At 34.5% G+C, this 19310-nt stretch overlaps 1 protein-coding gene across 1 annotated transcript; it reads right to left on the bottom strand.

The window, feature by feature from the left end:
- Positions 1 to 14: 14 nt before the first annotated feature.
- On the bottom strand, positions 15 to 17819 carry LOC145328896 (glutamate receptor ionotropic, kainate glr-3-like). Its single transcript, XM_080172833.1, has 20 exons — positions 17764 to 17819; positions 17630 to 17676; positions 17492 to 17560; positions 16869 to 16936; positions 5080 to 5187; positions 4666 to 4738; positions 4117 to 4200; positions 3255 to 3343; positions 2843 to 2924; positions 2473 to 2516; positions 2285 to 2376; positions 1834 to 1957; positions 1437 to 1502; positions 1320 to 1358; positions 1182 to 1242; positions 1024 to 1124; positions 565 to 675; positions 413 to 504; positions 291 to 349; positions 15 to 218 (listed from the first exon to the last, which is right to left on the bottom strand). The coding sequence occupies exons 7-20, from the start codon at positions 4195 to 4197 to the stop codon at positions 75 to 77; spliced, it is 1185 nt and encodes a 394-aa protein (XP_080028959.1). The 5' UTR covers positions 4198 to 4200; positions 4666 to 4738; positions 5080 to 5187; positions 16869 to 16936; positions 17492 to 17560; positions 17630 to 17676; positions 17764 to 17819; the 3' UTR covers positions 15 to 74.
- Between the last annotated feature and the right edge of the window lie 1491 nt (positions 17820 to 19310).

Raw genomic sequence — 19310 nt, 5'->3', positions numbered from 1 at the left:
AAAGAAAAATTCAATAATTTCCAAAATATTTATTATCATGGTGAAACAGTAATGAGATTAATCAAGACAACAAGTTAGTAAACATTAAATATGTGAGGATTAGTATTAATTTTGATCCTTCTATTGTTTTGCTGTTTCTTCACTGTTTTAAAAGCATTCTCAAAGATGAAACATACTGTTGCTACTACAATCCCAAATCCGTACAGTACTAGGCCAACCTAAAATTTTGAATGGAAATTAGTTGATTTTTTTAGGTTTATTAATTATTTTTTTTATGCAAGAATGTATACCTGAACATTATACAATCCCAGTCTTTCATAGCTAACCAAATCATGGTTCTTATTAGCAACTGAAAGATAGAATCTCATATATTTAGTTCTAATTAAGAGTTAAGAGAATATTTAATATCTACCTTGTTTTTCTTTCCCTGCTTTAGCAAAGTCAATATCAATATATTTTGATATTATTCCACCTTCTTTCAATTGAATCAGTTTTGCAGAAATTCTAAAAATGGTGAATTATTTAAATGAATAAAAACAAAATATAAAAATAATATAGACATACCTCTCATTATATGGAGAATCTTTAGGCATTCCAATACCAACATTGAATGAATAGGTACATTGTCTTAAAATGTGATTTGTAGACTCACCATACTCGTTTGTAAATTCATTTCTAAAGTAAATGGTTAAATAAAAGATTAAAGATAACAAAGTAGACTACTAGTAAGTATGATAAAAGGTTTCCATGCATAATCCTTATATCCTTAGTATCAGGATGTTTTTCTGTCTGTTTGTACCAAAGGAGGATATGGGTCTCCTTTACTATATCTTGGAAGGGTACAAACCTCCCAAAAGCAATTGCCCCTAGAAATAATGACCCATCAAATTTTTTTTTCTCTCTACTTTTTATTTTTAAAATAAATTGAAAGTGGGACAGGTTTGTCATCCCCTCCCCCCCCCCCCCAACCCTTCGACCCTAGAAGTATCTAGCCGCTGCTATGATATTAGAAAATTAATTTACTTGTCAAGAAACTGTAGTCTAAGTAAAGATTCTCCAAGAACAACTTTGCTTGAGTTCAAATCCTTTGCTGCTTGAAAAAAATCAAAATGGACTTGGTATCTCTGAAACATATAAAAGGTTAGCAAAAAATGTTTGAAAAAAAATCAAATCCTTTTTACCTGGGCCATTTTCTGCATGGATGGATCTGAGCTTTCATTTACAATCTTGAAAAAAGTGTCTCTAAATACATATAAGATACCTTAGTCTTAAATTGCTAAATAATATTTAAGAAATAGTTTTTGTTTTGATAATTTTACCCAAAACTTGCAACTGGAAGGTGGAAATCTCCCAATTCTCTAAAAAAAATAAAAAGTTTACATGGAAAAATAATGATACGGGAATCAATTGTGTTTTAATTAAGATTGAAAACTTACTGTAAAGTATCAATGAGAAGAGGTTGTATTGGTACTGTCAGTACAGATATTAACATTCCTTTATATCTAAAAATCATGATTAAAAAAAAATTAGAATTGAATTTAATTGTACTTGCTACATTACAAGGTAGAAATTGTCTGTGGTAAACCATAAGATCTTGCTTACAACTGGTAATATTAGAGTTCTGTTTTCAGGAAATATCCCTCATGGTTTTAGGCTATTTCCTGTTGGGTAGGACATTTACAAAAATTAACCCTCCTTCAAAAAACATACCTACCCTAGTCTATCTTGGGGTGAAGTTATTAGTTATTAATAAAGAGGATAAAATCAAATCAAGGTAGATTATTTCATTTAGTATTGATGTCAATTGAATATTTTGACTAAATTGTTAGTTACCCAGTTTCTATGACAATTGCAACCAGCAACCATATACCAATAAACAATCTAGAGCTTATACTTTGGAGCATAATCAGCTGATGACTACTGCTGTCTATCAGGGTTCCAATAATCATGGTTATACCTAATGTACAAAAAAAAAATTAAACATATGTATAAGATACAGATTTGTTATTTATTACATAGTATTATAAACAGCTTTTCGAAGACAACATTCTACGATTAATACCAATTTTGTTGACAAAGACCAGAACTAATAAAACTGGTATTTATCTTTAGATTTTTATTTTAATGTTCATGGAAAATTGTCTGTAATACGATGTTATACATTATTTTTCAGTGTTACTGAGAACCTGGATATTAGTCAGTTTCGAATCCAAACTTAAATTGAAAATTTGATAAAATGTGAAATATGTTATACAACATAATATTAATTATAAAGAAAACTTACTTTTTGAGTACGGAATGAATTTATCTTTTGTATACTCTGACTTTGTCAAAGCACTCAGAGCTAAGGATACAAAAATTATTCCTCCAAATGTTCTGAAAAAAATAGGCAATAATTTAAAGACATAATAGTTTCTATCAGATTGCAACAAAGTAAGTAAATAAAAAAAATAATATAGGCAAAGTACTAACCCAATCCATGTGTAAATATCCAAAGGTGACATAACTGCCATCCACTAAGAAGATAAAAAAAGATGTTCTTAAAACTGCAATTTTTTTCTGTATTCTTGGCAGCAAGAGGGTACGTGATTTGAATGTTTATTTACATAAAGTTTAAAAATTTTATCCTTCAATCATCACTTAATATTTCAGGTTAGAATTCACCCTACATTTTTTATCTTGGTTACATTTATTAGTTCAGATAAGGTGTAATATCAGCCTTACTCAGGCCAGGGTTAGATAATAACATAAATGGAATGTAATCCAATAGATAGTCTAGCATTTAATTATTTGGAGCATCTTTTAAAAAATTATATAATAATTTGTAAATTTTTAATTAAACCTGAGGAGCAGGAGGTGGTTTCTTGTACATGAAACAAACAGGATCTGTTCTGTAAGGTTCTGTGAAGTCAATAACCTTAGCCCTAAATATAATGCATCTAATACTTCTATATCATAATGGGTCCATGATGGGTCCAAACTATGTTGAGTAATACTAACCAGAACTAATGCAGTTTGAAAAAGGACTATGTTCTTTCAAATATGATGCCAATTTTAAAATATTTTAACTGTAGCTTTTTGAGAATAATTGCATTTGAAATCTATAAACTAAATAACACCTACTGCAAACAGAAGCAAAAACAATTATTCTTAAATTCAAAGTAACCTAGCATTCATAGAAAATGTTAAAACTACTCTAAAGGCCTCTCGGGCGAAGCCGCTGGTGTATATACAAGACAGAAAGAGATTACTACCTGTCAGTTTTGATAAACAGATTAGCCCAGCCAACATCGGCTCTGTCAAACTGTAGCTCCCCTACTAATCCATTAAATGTGCCATCCGCCTAGAAAATTGGTGTATAAGATTATCATGGCATTGATATAAAAAAATTGTTTTAAAGACTTCTGGCACAGAAAATTATGATTTAGATTGATACTCTAATAAAGACAAATGATTAACCCGCGACCATGGCTCAATACGTAGCGCATCCGCTCGTCGTCGGGAAGGTGATTGATTCGAATCTCGGTCCAACACCGTGTCATAACTAAAGACGTTAAAAATGGTTCCCACTGCTACTATGTCAGATGCGCGACGTAAATAATTAGGGTGGGGGGAATGCCTTGGCCCAAAACAGGCGCAACTCATTACCATGTACAGTTGGGACTTCTCAGACAAATGTCGTGCATCTCAGAGAGTTGGTTGTCTGAAGGGTGAATGGATGCTTTACACCGCAATCATAAGTATTGTATGTGTGTTCCAAGGTGCGTAAAGAGAGGGGTCTAGTACCCAAAGCGACACCTAGCCCCCTAGAGTCTTTAACTCTTAAAGACAAATGATTAAAGATATAGTTATGATTTCTGTTAAAAACCTTCGTTTAGTGTAAGAAGTACATTTATTGGTGTAGATTTTCTTCCTGAGATGTTGACAACCAAGTATAATTGGGTTTATTAAACCAATATAAGTACTATAAAATAATTCATATAATTTATCATACATAGTTTTATGTCAAGGTACATAAAAAAATCTTCTCCCTGGATTCTTATTTAATCTTTATCATCTTTGATTTCATATTTCTAATTTCTATGATACAGAAAACAAAGATGACAACTGACAAACCTTTACTGAGCCCCATTTTTCATTGTCAGGTGGTTGGATGAATTCCAATGTGATACCAAGATTCTCAGATATTGTTTCCATGATCTAACATAATCAATGAACATAGACTTTTTCTTCATTTTTTTTATGAATAACTGCAAGTGTTTGAATGCAACGATTTTAGTATATATGTGTTAAGATAAAACTAATAAATGAATGAAAACATAAGATTCTTCTGTAAAAAAAAGTTGATATAAGGGAGTATTTTTTTCCGAAATTCCATAAAGTTGCGTTGTAATCAAATGCTCTTATTAGGTCAAACTGTTCTTAATTATGGACCATTTCATATATATACATTTGGACAAATACACTTTACTTAATAAGAGCATTTGACTAAAACCCAACACCCAACTTTACAGAATCACACAACAAAAAAATTATCCTCTTTGTTTTGCCAGCCGCATGACATATAGATCAATCCTAATAAGGAAATATTTTGCTTTTTGGGATAAAGCAATTTTTATATACTTGCAGATAAATCATTTACTCAGCAAAGCAAAATTTAATCACCCTGTTTTCATAACCAGACCATTTTCCATTTTCATCCAGGTATGTGCTTGGTGATGCATCAAATGTTATTGCTCTAAAAAAATATGGTTCTTCCTTAATTAAAAGTAATTTGATTCCTTATAAATAACAAACAATCAATACAGACCTAGAAGGCAGTTTTAAGTTTCTTGAGGAATAAGATAAAGAACAAATGAAATAAATCTAAAATGATATTTGAAGGGCAGAAAAATATGCTCAAATTACCAAATAAGTTATTGAATTAATTAAGTTGCTTGTTACTGCTCATTTTAAGGGATTTTTTATTGACATCCTCTAGTACATTCCTAATCATAGATATTTTAAAAATTACATATAAATCGCAGAGAAACTGTATAGATACTATATTAATTTTTTTTTTATTAATCATAATCTTACCTCAACACTGATCCTTTTATTGATTTACTAAGGCCAGGTATTATTGGAGTTTTCAAGAGATGCCGGGTTCCATTCCAGTAATTATAAAACTGTGTTTCATCATTTCTCCTGTTTAATAAATTTTATAAAGTACTAAATTATTTAAAAGATTTGTTTATGAAATGATGATTTAAAAATTAAATTATTAAAATCAAATTGTAAGGAATTTTCATGAGAATGTTATTGATTTTTGATTCAGACAAAACAATCATCTAAGATTTAAGTTAACCGAACCCCTGGAAAATATTTAATCATTTTCACAAGAAAATTGATGATCATATCATATACATATATTAGCGGCTTCGCCCCTAGCCCCTAGGGGCTTTGCCCCAAGAGGTAATTAAAAAAATGTAGTACATGCAGCACCAAATAGTTGGTATCATCTGCATCATCAAAAAAATTAATGGAGAATTTTTTTATTTTTGGGGGGTCGGGGGTGTCCCAAGAAAATAGCCTGAAACCACCACAGGACCAGTAGGTATATTCCCTGAAGAGTAGAATCCAATCGGTTTAGTGGTTACCGAGATCTTAAGGGACAGACGGACAGACATAATTCGGGTATAGTCCTTTCCATGACATCGCTCCATATGGGGCGATGATTTTCTATAGCTCCTTCAAGGAGCTATAGCATAGCCTCTTATCATATGGAGCGATGTGATAGCCCCTTTTAAGGAGCGTTCATATCGCCTCTTATGATAAGAGGCTATGCTATAGCTCCTTCATGGCCTCTTAATAGCTCCTTTGAAGGGGCGTTAATATCGCCTCTTATGATAAGAGGCTATACTATAGCCCCATGATGGCTCCTTCATAGCCTCTCCATCGCCCCTCCGTAGTCCCTTACCTTAATTTATATAACAACCCACTTGATGGCCCCTACATCGCTCCTCCATCGCCCCTTCTCCAAATTTATATTACATTGTACTTTGATGGCCCCTACATCGCTCCTACATCGCCCCTTCATCGCTCCTACATCGCTCCTTCATCGCTCCTTCTCCAAATTTATATTAAATTGTACTGTGATGGCCCCTACATCGCTCCTTCTCCAAATTAATATTAAATTGTACTGTGATGGCCCCTACATCGCTCCTACATCGCTCCTTCATCGCTCCTACATCGCCCCTTCATCGCTCCTTCTCCAAATTTATATTAAATTGCAACTTGATGGCCCCTACATCGCTGCTACATCGCTCCTTCATCGCTCCTACATCGCCCCTCCATCGCTCCTACATAGCTCCTTCTCCAAATTTATATTAAATTGTACTGTGATGGCCCCTACATCGCTCCTACATCGCTCCTTCATCGCTCCTACATCGCCCCTTCATCGCTCCTTCTCCAAATTTATATTACATTGTACTTTGATGGCCCCTACATCGCCCCTCCATCGCCCCTCCATCGCTCCTACATCGCCCCTCCATCGCTCCTTCATCGCTCCTTCTCCAAATTTATATTACATTGTACTTTGATGGCCCCTACATCGCCCCTCCATCGCTCCTACATCGCCCCTCCATCGCTCCTACATCGCTCCTTCATCGCTCCTTCTCCAAATTTATATTAAATTGTACTGTGATGGCCCCTACATCGCTCCTACATCGCTCCTTCATCGCTCCTACATCGCCCCTTCATCGCTCCTTCTCCAAATTTATATTACATTGCAACTTGATGGCCCCTACATCGCTCCTACATCGCTCCTCCATCGCTCCTTCATCGCTCCTACATCGCCCCTTCATCGCTCCTTCTCCAAATTTATATTACATTGCAACTTGATGGCCCCTACATCGCTCCTCCATCGCCCCTTAATAGCCCCTTACCTTAATTTATATAACAAAGCTCCTATATGGCCTCTCTATCGCCCCTTAATAGCCACTTAATTTGATTATATAACATTGCCCCTACATAGCCTCTCCATCGCCCCTTAATAGCCCCTTACCTAAATTTATATAACAAAGCTCCTATATAGCCTCTCCATCGCCCCTTAATAGCCCCTTACCTTAATTATGTAACATAGCCCCTACATAGCCTCTCAATCGCCCCTTAATAGCCTCTTACCTTAATTTATTTAACATAGCCCCTATAAGTTCTCCATCGCCCCTTAATAGCCCCTTACCCTAATCTATATAACATAGCCCCTGCAAAGCCTCTCCATCGCCCCTTAATAGCCCCTTACCTTAATCTATATAACAAAGCTCCTACATAGCCTCTCCATCGCCCCATAATAGCCTCTTACCTTAATTATGTAACATAGCCCCTACATAGCCTCTCCATCGCCCCTTAATATCCCCTTACCTTAATTATATAACATAGCTCCTACATAGCCTCCCCATCGCCCCTTAATAGCCCCTTACCCGAATTTATATAACATAGCCCCTAAATAGCCTCTCCATCGCCCCTTAATAGCCCCTTAATAGCCCCTTACCTTAATTTATATAAAATAGCCCCTACATAGCCTCTCCATCGCCCCTTAATAGTCCTTTACCTTAATTTATATAAAATAGCCCCTATATAGCCTCTCCATCGCCCCTTAATAGCCAATTTATATAACATAGCCGCTACATAGCCTCTCCATCGCCCCTTAATAGCTCCTTACCTTAATTTATATAACATAGCCTCTCCATCGCCCCTTAATAGCCCTCCATCGCCACTTAAAAGCCCCTTACCTTAATTTATATAACATAGCCTCTACATAGCCTCTCCATCGCCCCTTAATAGCCCCTTATATCCTCCTTCAAAACAGTTATACACCTTCCCAGGATCTATTGGAAGCTACCCTATAAAGGAGAACCATATCGGTTCTGCAGTTAGCGATCTTCTTTGATACATACAGACAATGATCCAGTTACTTTTTATAAGGATTAAAAATAAAATGGCCTAAAGCCATCTCATTACCCATAGGAAGCTTCACTGCAAAGGAGAACCATGTCGGTTTAGTGGTTAGCAAGGTACAGACAGACATACATACAGACAAAGATCCTGTTACTTTATTATAAGGATTAAAATAAAATAGTTATTAACCTCCCCAGGACCTATGAGAAGCTACCCTATTAAGGAGAACGATCTCAGGACCTATAGGAATCTTCACTGTAAAGGAGAACCATATTGGTTCAGCGGTTAGCAAGATCCTTCGGTACAGACAGACATTCATACATACAGACAAAGACTCTGTTAATTTATTTTAAGAAATACAGATAAAATTGTTATAAACCTTTCCAGGCCTAAAACCATCTCAGGACCTAATTTCTGCCGTTGACAACTCGAGTTAAGTTACTATATTATTTTTACAATGTTTAACTTATCTGTTATTATTTGCTGACGAAAAGTTTGGGCAAAAAAAAAGATTTATTCTTCAATGAAATATCTCTCCAGTATAATTTTGGCAAGTGCTAATTTATTAAGAATAAAGTTTGCCACAAATTTACCAAAAAATCTCATTGTCATTTCGCCAGGGAGGATTGGGATAGTTCCCAAAATGTTATAAGTTGGCTTATCCAAGAGTGCTGTCTAGTCTCCAAAGTTTTATAATACCGTTTTCTTATTCGTTAGATTAACAACCTTGGGGACTTTTTATTGTTTTGTGATTGTTTAGTTCATTAAGTTGAGTGTCTAAATGTTTCAACCACTAATTCTAAACTAAAGAAGGGGTAATTTTGTGAATCATCAATGGGAATAATTAATATATAAACATACATATATATACAGTGTTTTTTTTATGAGAACATTTTTGAAAGCAATTTTACCCTACTTATAGTTATCAGAATTTAATGATTAATGGCTTATTGTCTTCGTTTTTTATGACCATTAACAGAAAAGCAAAAAAATATTTCAGTTTTTATTTAAAAAGTTCAGTAAATTCAAAATTTCAAAACATGGGTGTCAACATCTAAAATAGTTATTTCTCGCATCGTATTATAAACGGCTTTCCGCGGATATAGAAAGTACAATTATGAGATTAAAACTAGTTTTTTTAGCCCCGAGGTGCCGAAGGCACCGGCTAAAAAAACTGGGTTTAATCTTATGATTGTACATATCTATATTCGTAGAAAGCTGGATATAATACGATGCTAGACATAGTTTTTTCGTATGGATGAGAACCGGTTCCTATCCACCGGATTCAAATGAATACGAGAAATGGTTTTAGCGCATTTTTCTTATGCTCAAATCTTCTACCCTTTCCAAGAATGGAGGGAGTACATTGGGGGGCCAGTATTCCCTCCCTGGTTGAGATATGGCCTTCAAATTTCAAAATTTTCTAGTACATGTCACAAATAGTATCTATATAAATTTTTAGCTCTATATCTCAACTTTGAAGCGTTTTGCAGCCATTCTTGCAAAGGTAGATTATAAGAAAAATGCACTAAAACCATTTTTAGATGTTGACACCTAAGTTTTAAATTTTTTAATTTACTGTACTTTTTGAATAAAAACTGAAATATTTTTTGCTTTTCTATTAAAGGTTATAAAAAAAGAAGAGAATAAGCCATTAATCATTAAATTCTGATAACTATAAGTAAGGTAAAATTGCTTTCAAAAAAGTTCTCATAAAAAAAAACACTGTATATATGTATATATATCATTTTATCGACAATCGTCTTATCCCTGTAGATCTCTGATTATCAGAGCATTTTTGAAATATTTGCTGCTTATTTTTTGGCTGCCTTTGGCAAAATAATTTTTTTTCATAAAAAATGTATACAAAATTATCGTATTAATTTGGTAAATATATCATTGCACTTGAATTATTTTTAAGTCACTAACGGCTAATCCCATAGATGACCCTAGGAGTACTTTAATGAATAGATGTGGTGGAGAGGGGGGGGGGGAGGGGGAAGGTTAAGAATTTAAGGGAAGTGATACCTTCCGGGGGCTGAAAGTGTTGGTCCCCTCCCCAAAATGAAAACTTTTCCTGCGAGTAAAATAAGCTTCAATGTAAAGGAGAAGCATATCGGTTCAGTTGATACTGATAAACATCCTGTTACTTTAATGTAAATATTAGTTTAAGGATAGTCTGTATAATCTCAGGGAGAAAGGAAACATTAGGCAATTTTTACAATAGTCTCCAAAGTTTTATAATGAAGTTTTCTTATTCGTTGGCTCAAAACTTTGGGGACTTTTGTCATATTTTGGTTGTAGTGTTGCAATTTTGTGTATCGTTATTAGGGATGGATAAAAATTTATCGGCCATTGTCTTATTCCTTTAGATCCTTGGTATAATCAACTGAATAACAGTTCCAACAACAAAAATTAAGATATTGCTTCGCTTTTTATGGACAAATATCCTGTTATTTTATTATAAGGAAAAAAATAAACTATCTTAAAATCATCTCAGGACTCAGCGGTTAGCAAGATCCTACGGTATAGACAGACAGACATACATCATATCGGTTTAGCAGCAAACGAGATCCTTTGCTACAGACAAAAAAAACTTTGTATATCGACTAGCGGCTACGCCCCCAGCATCTATTGGCTCTGTATTCAAAGGGGAATGAATAAAAGCCTAAAACCTTCCCAGGACTTAAAATAGAATAGCCTAAAACCATCCCTCGACTTAAAATAAAATAGCCTAAAGCCATTACAAGACAAATATTAAGCTTACCTGAAATAGAAAGCCCAATCTGTTTAGTAGTTATTGAGATCTTAAGTTTCAGAACAGAAAGCCTTACTAACGTGGACAAACGCAGGATATTTCGGACAAATGTCGGAGTGGACATTATATAAGTAAAACGCAGAAGTGTCTATAATATCTTAAAAAATAGGTTTCAACAACATTTGTTTAGTTATCTCTACACAGGTTAGGTTAGGTTAAGATATAAATATACAAATAAGCCCCCTGCAGGGGTTAGGCATATAAAAAAACATATTTGACAGTTGTAAACAATGTGAGAAAAAAATATGTTTTAGTTTAATAAAATGTTCTATCTGTTTCAAACCTTTGCCTTTCGATAGAACTTACCTACTTTGGAAAACTGTCAGACTGATTTTAAAATTTCAGTCTGTGAGAAAAGATATTAAAGATTTTTTTTTGTTTTGAAAGATTTTTATCTTATAAATAAAATAAAAGACACTCCTGCGTTTTACATAAGCAATGTCCACTCCGACGATTGTCCCATTCCTAGGTTTGTCCACTCCAACGTTTGTTTATGTTTTACTACTTTATATAATAGGATAATATGTATTCTTCTTTTATATTTCTCTTTTCTTATTCACTTGCAGCTGCGCTCTTTTTAATGTAAGGAGGCAGAAAAATAGCCTAAACCAATTAGGGGCTTAAATCTGAAAATGAAAAAGCAAAAAACCATCCCATGACCTATGTGAAGCTTCCCTTAAATGGAGAATTTAGTCAGTTTATGAAATTTTTAAGCTTCAGACCAAAAAAAATACTTTTTTTGTTAAAAGAGAAACTTTTCTACAATTAGGGTTAGTCCTTTCGTCATTGCTCTTCTCATTAAGTTAAGCATGTGGTTTTCTCTGCTATTGTTAAAGATAGACTGTTGAGATTTTTAGTGAATATTCCCATGACATATGTATATCCAGTCTATAAATTATTTTGTCTGTCTCTCAATTATGCTTCAAAAGACTTAGGTTTCGTGATAATCTTTGAGTAATAGCATATTCTCTTAAAGTCTGCTCTATAACTTACTTTGTCTGTTTGTCCATTATATGATCCTTATTCAATATTCTATTTAACTAAAAAATTTCATTCTCTTAGTTTATTTTTTTTCTTTATTTCATTATGTTATTATATTATTTATATTTATTTTATTAATTCATTATATTTTCATTATAATTTTCCTTTTTAAATGCGAAACTTTTCTATAGTAAGGTTTGGTTTGTCCGTACGTCCAAACGGTTAGACGACATTTTCTTTAATTTAGACATGTTATAAATATCCTATCGATTTCAAACTTTGCAGAATGATTTCTATAACAGTTGGGTACAATACTATATTCATTACTAGAAAGTATGTACGTCCATTTTTTTGTATAATATCATTGTCCCATTCATCTGGGTTTTGGAGTAATGTTTCTTAGGACAACAAGGTTTAGTATTATAATCAAATACTAAAAATAAAATTATGCCCCTAGCCTCTAGGGGCTTTGCCCCAAGAGGTGATAAAAAATTTTTTTGGCGAAATTCGTTATAGGACCAAGAAAATCTTCAGCAAAAAAAAAAAAATGGGGGGGGGGGGTTTGTTTTTGGGGGGGTTGGGGGTATCCCACCCCCCAAGAAAATAGCCTAAAACCACCACAGGACCAGTAGGTATATTCCCTGAATAGTAGAATATAATCGGTTCAGTGGTTACCGAGATCTTAAGGGACTGACAGACGGACAGACAGACGGACAGACAGACAGACGGATGGACAGACATTCTACTTTGTATTATAGATTTACGCTAATTTTAACAAAATTTATGTTTGACCTCCTGATTTTAGAGCTATGCTTTTGTGAATGTTGTTATCCTTGTTATCTTGCTTTTTTTTCCTTTTTCATAACCTATTATATAAAGTAGTAATCTTTTTTTGTCTGTAGAAAAGCTAACCGCTGAACCTATATGGTTCGCCTTTACAGTGAAGCTTCTTTTAAGTTCATAGAGGGTTTATAATTATTTCGAGGGAGGGTATCTCCACCCTCCCAGAAAATTCACCCCAAGAAAAATATTACCCCATCCCCTCAAAAAATCTTTTTAACTTTTTGAAAGCAAAGCTTTTCTATATTAAGGATCAGTCCGTACGTCCGTAACGGTTAGCTATTTTCGTTAATTTAGGCATGTGATTCCTGTAGTAGAAAGGTACGATTTAGAAAGTCTATAATCATTATCAGAATATCCGTACGTCCATTTTAAGCATACTAATTATTAACTTACAACAAATTTTTATGTATCAAAATTATCCGATTAATCTGATTTCTGGGATACTGATTCCTAGGACAACAAAATAGAATGTTATAAGCGAATCATATCTATAATCAAGTCCAAAAATGTGAGTACGTCCTTAAGCATTTTCCTGCATGTAAGCAATTTCTCAATAAATTTACTTACAATTTTGTTTCGAATTTTAAATTTATGTTCTGACTATTCAGTTCTGACACTCTACATTATTAATGTTCATTAAACTTTTTTCTACCGTTTCAGAGCTTTGTTTTTATAAATGTTGTCATCCTTGTCATCCTTTTAAAACTTAAATTTAAAACTGTAGAGGGTCACATTCCTTCCTTACCTTAATGCCCTACCTTCTATAATGAAGGGGCAATACAATTACAGAGGCTGTACAGGAGCCATAAAGGGCCTATGTTATATAAATTAAGGTAAGGGGCGATGAAGAGGCTATGAAGGGGCTATGTTATATAAATTAAGGTAAGAGGCTATTAAGGGGCGATGGAGAGGCTATGTAGGGGATATGTTATATAATTAAGGTAAGGGGCGATGAAGAGGCTATGAAGGGGCTATGTTATATAAATTAAGGTAAGAGGCTATTAAGGGGCGATGGAGAGGCTATGTAGGGGATATGTTATATAATTAAGGTAAGGGGCTATTAAGGGGCGATGGAGATGCTTTGTAGGGCCTATGTTATATAAATTAAGGTAAGAGGCTATTAAGGGGCGATGGAGAGGCTATGTAGGGGCTATGTTATATAAATTAGGGTAAGGGGCTATTAAGGGGCGATGGAGAGGCTATGTAGGGGCTATGTTATATATATTAAGGTAAGGATTATATAAATTAAGGTAAGAGGCTATTAAGGGGCGATGGAGAGGCTATGTAGGGGCTATGCTATATAAATTAAGGTAAGGGGCTATTAAGGGGCGATGGAGAGGCTATGTAGGGCTATGTTATATAAATTAAGGTAAGGGGCTATTAAGGGGCGATGGAGAGGCTATGTAGAGGCTATGTTATATAAATTAAGGTAAGGGGCTATTAAGGGGCGATGGAGGGGCTATGTAGGGGCTAAGTTATATAAATTAAGGTAAGGAGCTATTAAGGGGCGATGGAGAGGCTATGTAGGGGCTATGTTATATAAATTAAGGTAAGGGGCGATGGAGAGGCTATGTAGGGGCTATGCTATATAAATTAAGGTAAGGGGCTATTAAGGGGCGATGGAGAGGCTATGTAGGGCTATGTTATATAAATTAAGGTAAGGGGCTATTAAGGGGCGATGGAGAGGCTATGTAGGGGCTATGTTATATAAATTAAGGTAAGGGGCTATTAAGGGGCGATGGAGAGGCTATGTAGGGGCTATGTTATATAAATTAAGGTAAGGAGCTATTAAGGGGCGATGGAGAGGCTATGTAGGGGCTATGTTGTATAAATTAAGGTAAGGGGCGATGGAGAGGCTATGTAGGGGCTATGTTATATAAATTAAGGTAATGGGCTTTTAAGGGGCGATGGAGAGGCTATGTAGGGGCTATGCTATATAAATTAAGGTAAGGGGCTATTAAGGGGCGATGGAGAGGCTATGTAGGGCTATGTTATATAAATTAAGGTAAGGGGCTATTAAGGGGCGATGGAGAGGCTATGTAGGGGCTATGCTATATAAATTAAGGTAAGGGGCTATTAAGGGGCGATGGAGAGGCTATGTAGGGCTATGTTATATAAATTAAGGTAAGGGGCTATTAAGGGGCGATGGAGAGGCTATGTAGAGGCTATGTTATATAAATTAAGGTAAGGGGCTATTAAGGGGCGATGGAGAGGCTAAGTAGGGGCTATGTTATATAAATTAAGGTAAGGAGCTATTAAGGGGCGATGGAGAGGCTACGTAGGGGCTATGCTATATAAATTAAGGTAAGGGGCGATGGAGAGGCTATGTAGGGGCTATGTTATATAAATTAAGGTAATGGGCTTTTAAGGGGCGATGGAGAGGCTATGTAGGGGCTATGTTATATAAATTAAGGTAAGGGACTATTAAGGGGAGATGGAGAGGCTATGTAGGAGCTTTGTTATATAAATAAAGGTAAGGGGCTATTAGGGGCGATGGAGAGGCTATGTAGGGGCTTTTTTATATAAATTAAGGTAAGGGGCTATTAAGGGGCGATGGAGAGGCTATGTAGGGGCTATGTTATATAAATTAAGGTAAGGAGCTATTAAGGGGCGATGGAGAGGCTATGTAGGGGCTTTTTTTATATAAATTAAGGTAAGGGGCTATTAAGGGGCGATGGGGCGATGGAGGAGCAATGGAGGAGAGATGTAGGGGCCATCAAAGTACAATGTAATATAAATTTGTGGAAGGAGCGATGAAGGGGCGATGTAGGAGCGATGGAGGAGCGATGTAGCAGCGATGTAGGGGCCATCAAGTTGCAATGTTATATAAATTTGGAGAAGGAGCGATGAAGGGGCGATGGAGGAGCGATGTAGGAGCGATGTAGGAGCGATGTAGGAGCGATGTAGGGGTCATCAAGTTGCAATGTAATATAAATTTGGAGAAGGAGCGATGAAGGGGCGATGGAGGAGCGATGTAGGAGCGATGTAGGGGCCATCAAGTTGCAATGTAATATAAATTTGGAGAAGGAGCAATGAAGGGGCGATGTAGGAGCGATGAAGGAGCGATGTAGGAGCGATGTAGGGGCCATCACAGTACAATTTAATATAAATTTGGAGAAGGAGCGATGAAGGGGCGATGTAGGAGCGATGAAGGAGCGATGTAGCAGCGATGTAGGGGCCATCAAGTTGCAATGTAATATAAATTTGTAGAAGGAGCAATGAAGGGGCGATGTAGGAGCGATGTAGGGGCGATGTAGGAGCGATGTAGGGGCCATAACAGTACAATTTAATATAAATTTGGAGAAGGAGCGATGAAGGAGCGATGTAGGAGCGATGAAGGAGCGATGTAGCAGCGATGTAGGGGCCATCAAGTTGCAATGTAATATAAATTTTGAGAAGGAGCGATGAAGGAGCGATGTAGGAGCGATGAAGGAGCGATGTAGGAGCGATGTAGGGGCCATCACAGTACAATGTAATATAAATTTGAAGAAGGAGCGATGAAGGGGCAATGTAGGAGCGATGGAGGGGCGATGTAGGAGCGATGGAGGGGCGATGTAGGGGCCATCAAAGTACAATGTAATATAAATTTGAAGAAGGAGCGATGAAGGGGCGATGTAGGAGCGATGGAGGGGCGATGTAGGGGCCATCAAAGTACAATGTAATATAAATTTGGAGAAGGAGCGATGGAGGAGCGATGAAGGGGCGATGTAGGGGCCATCAAGGGACTAAGATATATATAATAGTGAAGGGGCCATGAAGAGGCGATATTTAATTAAATAGCCCCTTGGGATAAGAGGACATATCATTACCTCTTTAGAAGGAGCGATTATGGAGCGATAAAGGATCATTTAATCGCCTCTTAGGGCAAGGGGCTATTAAATCGCTCCTTTCAAGGAGTCATAACATCGCCTCTTGTTATATGGGGCTATTAAATCGCCCCTTTCAAGGAGCCATTACATCGCCCCATGTCATAAGAGGCGATCAATTAAAATCATCGCCCCATATGGAGCGATGTCATGGAAAGGACTATACCCCATAATTCTACTTTGTATTAGAGAAGGGCGTGAGTGCTAAATGGGCTGTTGTAAATGATAGATAAAAGATAAAAATCTCAGTTTTTTTTAAGTAGTTCGAGAATTTTGATTGGGTTTACAAATTGTAATTAAACTTTACTTACAATTTTGATTGTAATTTTATTTCACATTGAGGTAATTTTGTTTATCAGAATAGGGGTAATACATATAAACACATTTTATATACTTTTAGTTTAAAATTGTTTATATTTTACCTTATGTTTGCTTGAAACAAATAATTGTTGCTGCTTTGTTTAGGAACATAGCTAACAGTTTTAATTGCCTGAATTTTTACATTACATGAAATTTTCATAAATGATAACATAATCAATAGACTATAAAAGTTTTAAAGATTTTTAATCAATATAATAGATTTGAAATCTGCATAAAATTTTAAGGATTTTTTATAAAATTCGTTTTTTATATAATTCTTTATTTAAAGGCGCAAATACGATTTAAGTTAATAAATTTTGACCAATAGGATAGCTGGATTGGAAACTACCTATGCTCTAATTGGTTGAATGATGTACGTCACTTAAGCTTCTCCAATCAGAGCGCAGATAGTTTTCAATCCACCAATCACAGATCTCAAAATTATTTAACTTAATTTGTATTTGCGCCTTTAAATAAAGAATTATATAAAAAACTAATTTTATAAAAAATCCTTAAAATTTTATGCAGATTTCAAATCTATTATATTGATTAAAAATCTTTAAAACTTTTATAGTCTGATAATCAAGAGTTAAACATTGTATGAAATTGAGAAATATTATTTTTGATTTGTGTATTCCTATACACGATGATTGAAAATTCCAATTATTAAATCTATTATAATTACCTTAGCAAAGAATGGTAACTGGAGAACATCATTTCTTGCATCAAATCCAATCAAAACATATTTACCTTGCTATAAACAAAACTTTATAATTCAAGAAATAAATATTTATAAATTCTTTCTGTAAAATCTAATTGATACCTTCGGGAGCAAAGTTTTGAATTCAGTAAACAAACGACTTGTTTCATCTGAAATAACAGGAACATTTTAAAATAGGTCATAAACTTGACCCAACCATTTAATATAGAAAAAAACATGTTATTATAAATTATTACTGTAGTCAGCTTGTATTATGAAATTGTTACATCCAGGAAGAAGCTGAAATCCCAATCTAAAACACAAATGATGTATTATATAACTACTTTCAGCTGCACCCCTAACATCTAGAGGCTATGTATTTGAAGAGGTAGGTTTAAAAAAGCAAAACTGTAGCTTCAAACAATCTCAATACTTATGATTTAAAAACTAGCCTACAACCTCAACAGGAAATAAGTGGAGCTTCCTTAAAATAGAGAACTCAGGTCAATAGAAACTTACTACTTTATAAAATAGGATAAAACAAACACGAAAATTATTTCTGTGTTTACTTGTTTTGAAATTTATTATATTTTTATGCAAATAACTATGAAACATCGGAAAAGAAAGAAAGAGCAATTTAAGATAAATTAGGAAATTTTTCTTCTCTCAAATCAATATATGTATTATAATTAATTTAAAAGTCAATAATGTTGATCATGGCAACTCAGATCTAGTTTGATATCACTTATTGAATAAAGAACAGATAAATTTAACATAAGAACTTTTTTATTTTTAAAATTTGTTTTAAGTAAAAGAGTTTGATAAAAGTTATTTAAAAATATTTTTTAAAAATTATATATTTTTTTTTTGAGATATCATACTGCTATTCAAAGAATCTCATTAAAACAGTTGAATTAGGTTATATCTGTGATCATGGAATCTAGGTTTCTCTTTATAATATTTTTAGTAATTGTCCTGGGATTTGTAAACATTCCAGGGGTGGCCTTAGAAGTCAGAATATCAACTTATGCAGTAATACTAATACCAACAATAATCGCTTCAGGTTAGTGATATTAAATCTTACTTTATTAATATGAATTAAAGCATATTATTCGAGCAAAACTGTTATATTTAATATTTATAGTCATGGCTTTAGCTTACTACAATAATTTATCACATGGTCAGAAAACCTTGCTGACAACAGCTACCAAATCAGTTATTGCCTGGCATTTGGTCTTCACAATCATAACCTACTGTCACATGATAGCTTCAGCAATATTCAAGGATGTTATGAAAGGAAAGCCTTTAATCTCAAATTCATTTTAAATCAGTAATAAGACTTTAAAGAATCAAAGTTCAAAATAAATTCTCTCCTTTTATGTTGCACAGTGCGATCTTTTGCCAAAAATCGGGACATTAAGAGTAGACAAAAATTAAATTCCATAAATAGGCTTGTATTTGAAAAAATGATGTAATTTTTTTGCTTTAGCTAGGAAATAACTTAAATTTTGCCTCTGTTAACTTCTAATGTGCATTTTGTAAGTACGTCTTGCTGTTTTGGAGGAGCGAAGCTACCCTATTTTAAAAAATCTATAAACCTTCATAACTTTAGTTAGGATAGGAATATTTTAACAAAATAAACGTCTATGTGAATATTTCTTCAATGCAAACAATGTTTGTGAACAAGAATATAGCGTCAGGTGCACCCAGTTCGAGTCCCGGCATTTTTAGGTAGGTCCAGTATAAGTAAAATATGACACTTAAAAGGAAGGCATATTTTCAAATATTTTTTTTACAGATATAA

Source organism: Acartia tonsa, chromosome 9 (assembly GCF_053477335.1).
Source record: "Acartia tonsa isolate MP-2025a chromosome 9, ASM5347733v1, whole genome shotgun sequence".
NCBI classification, from domain to species: domain Eukaryota; kingdom Metazoa; phylum Arthropoda; class Copepoda; order Calanoida; family Acartiidae; genus Acartia; species Acartia tonsa.
Note: the sequence above shows the minus strand (reverse complement) of the source record. Positions and strands in the feature narration are given on the sequence as shown.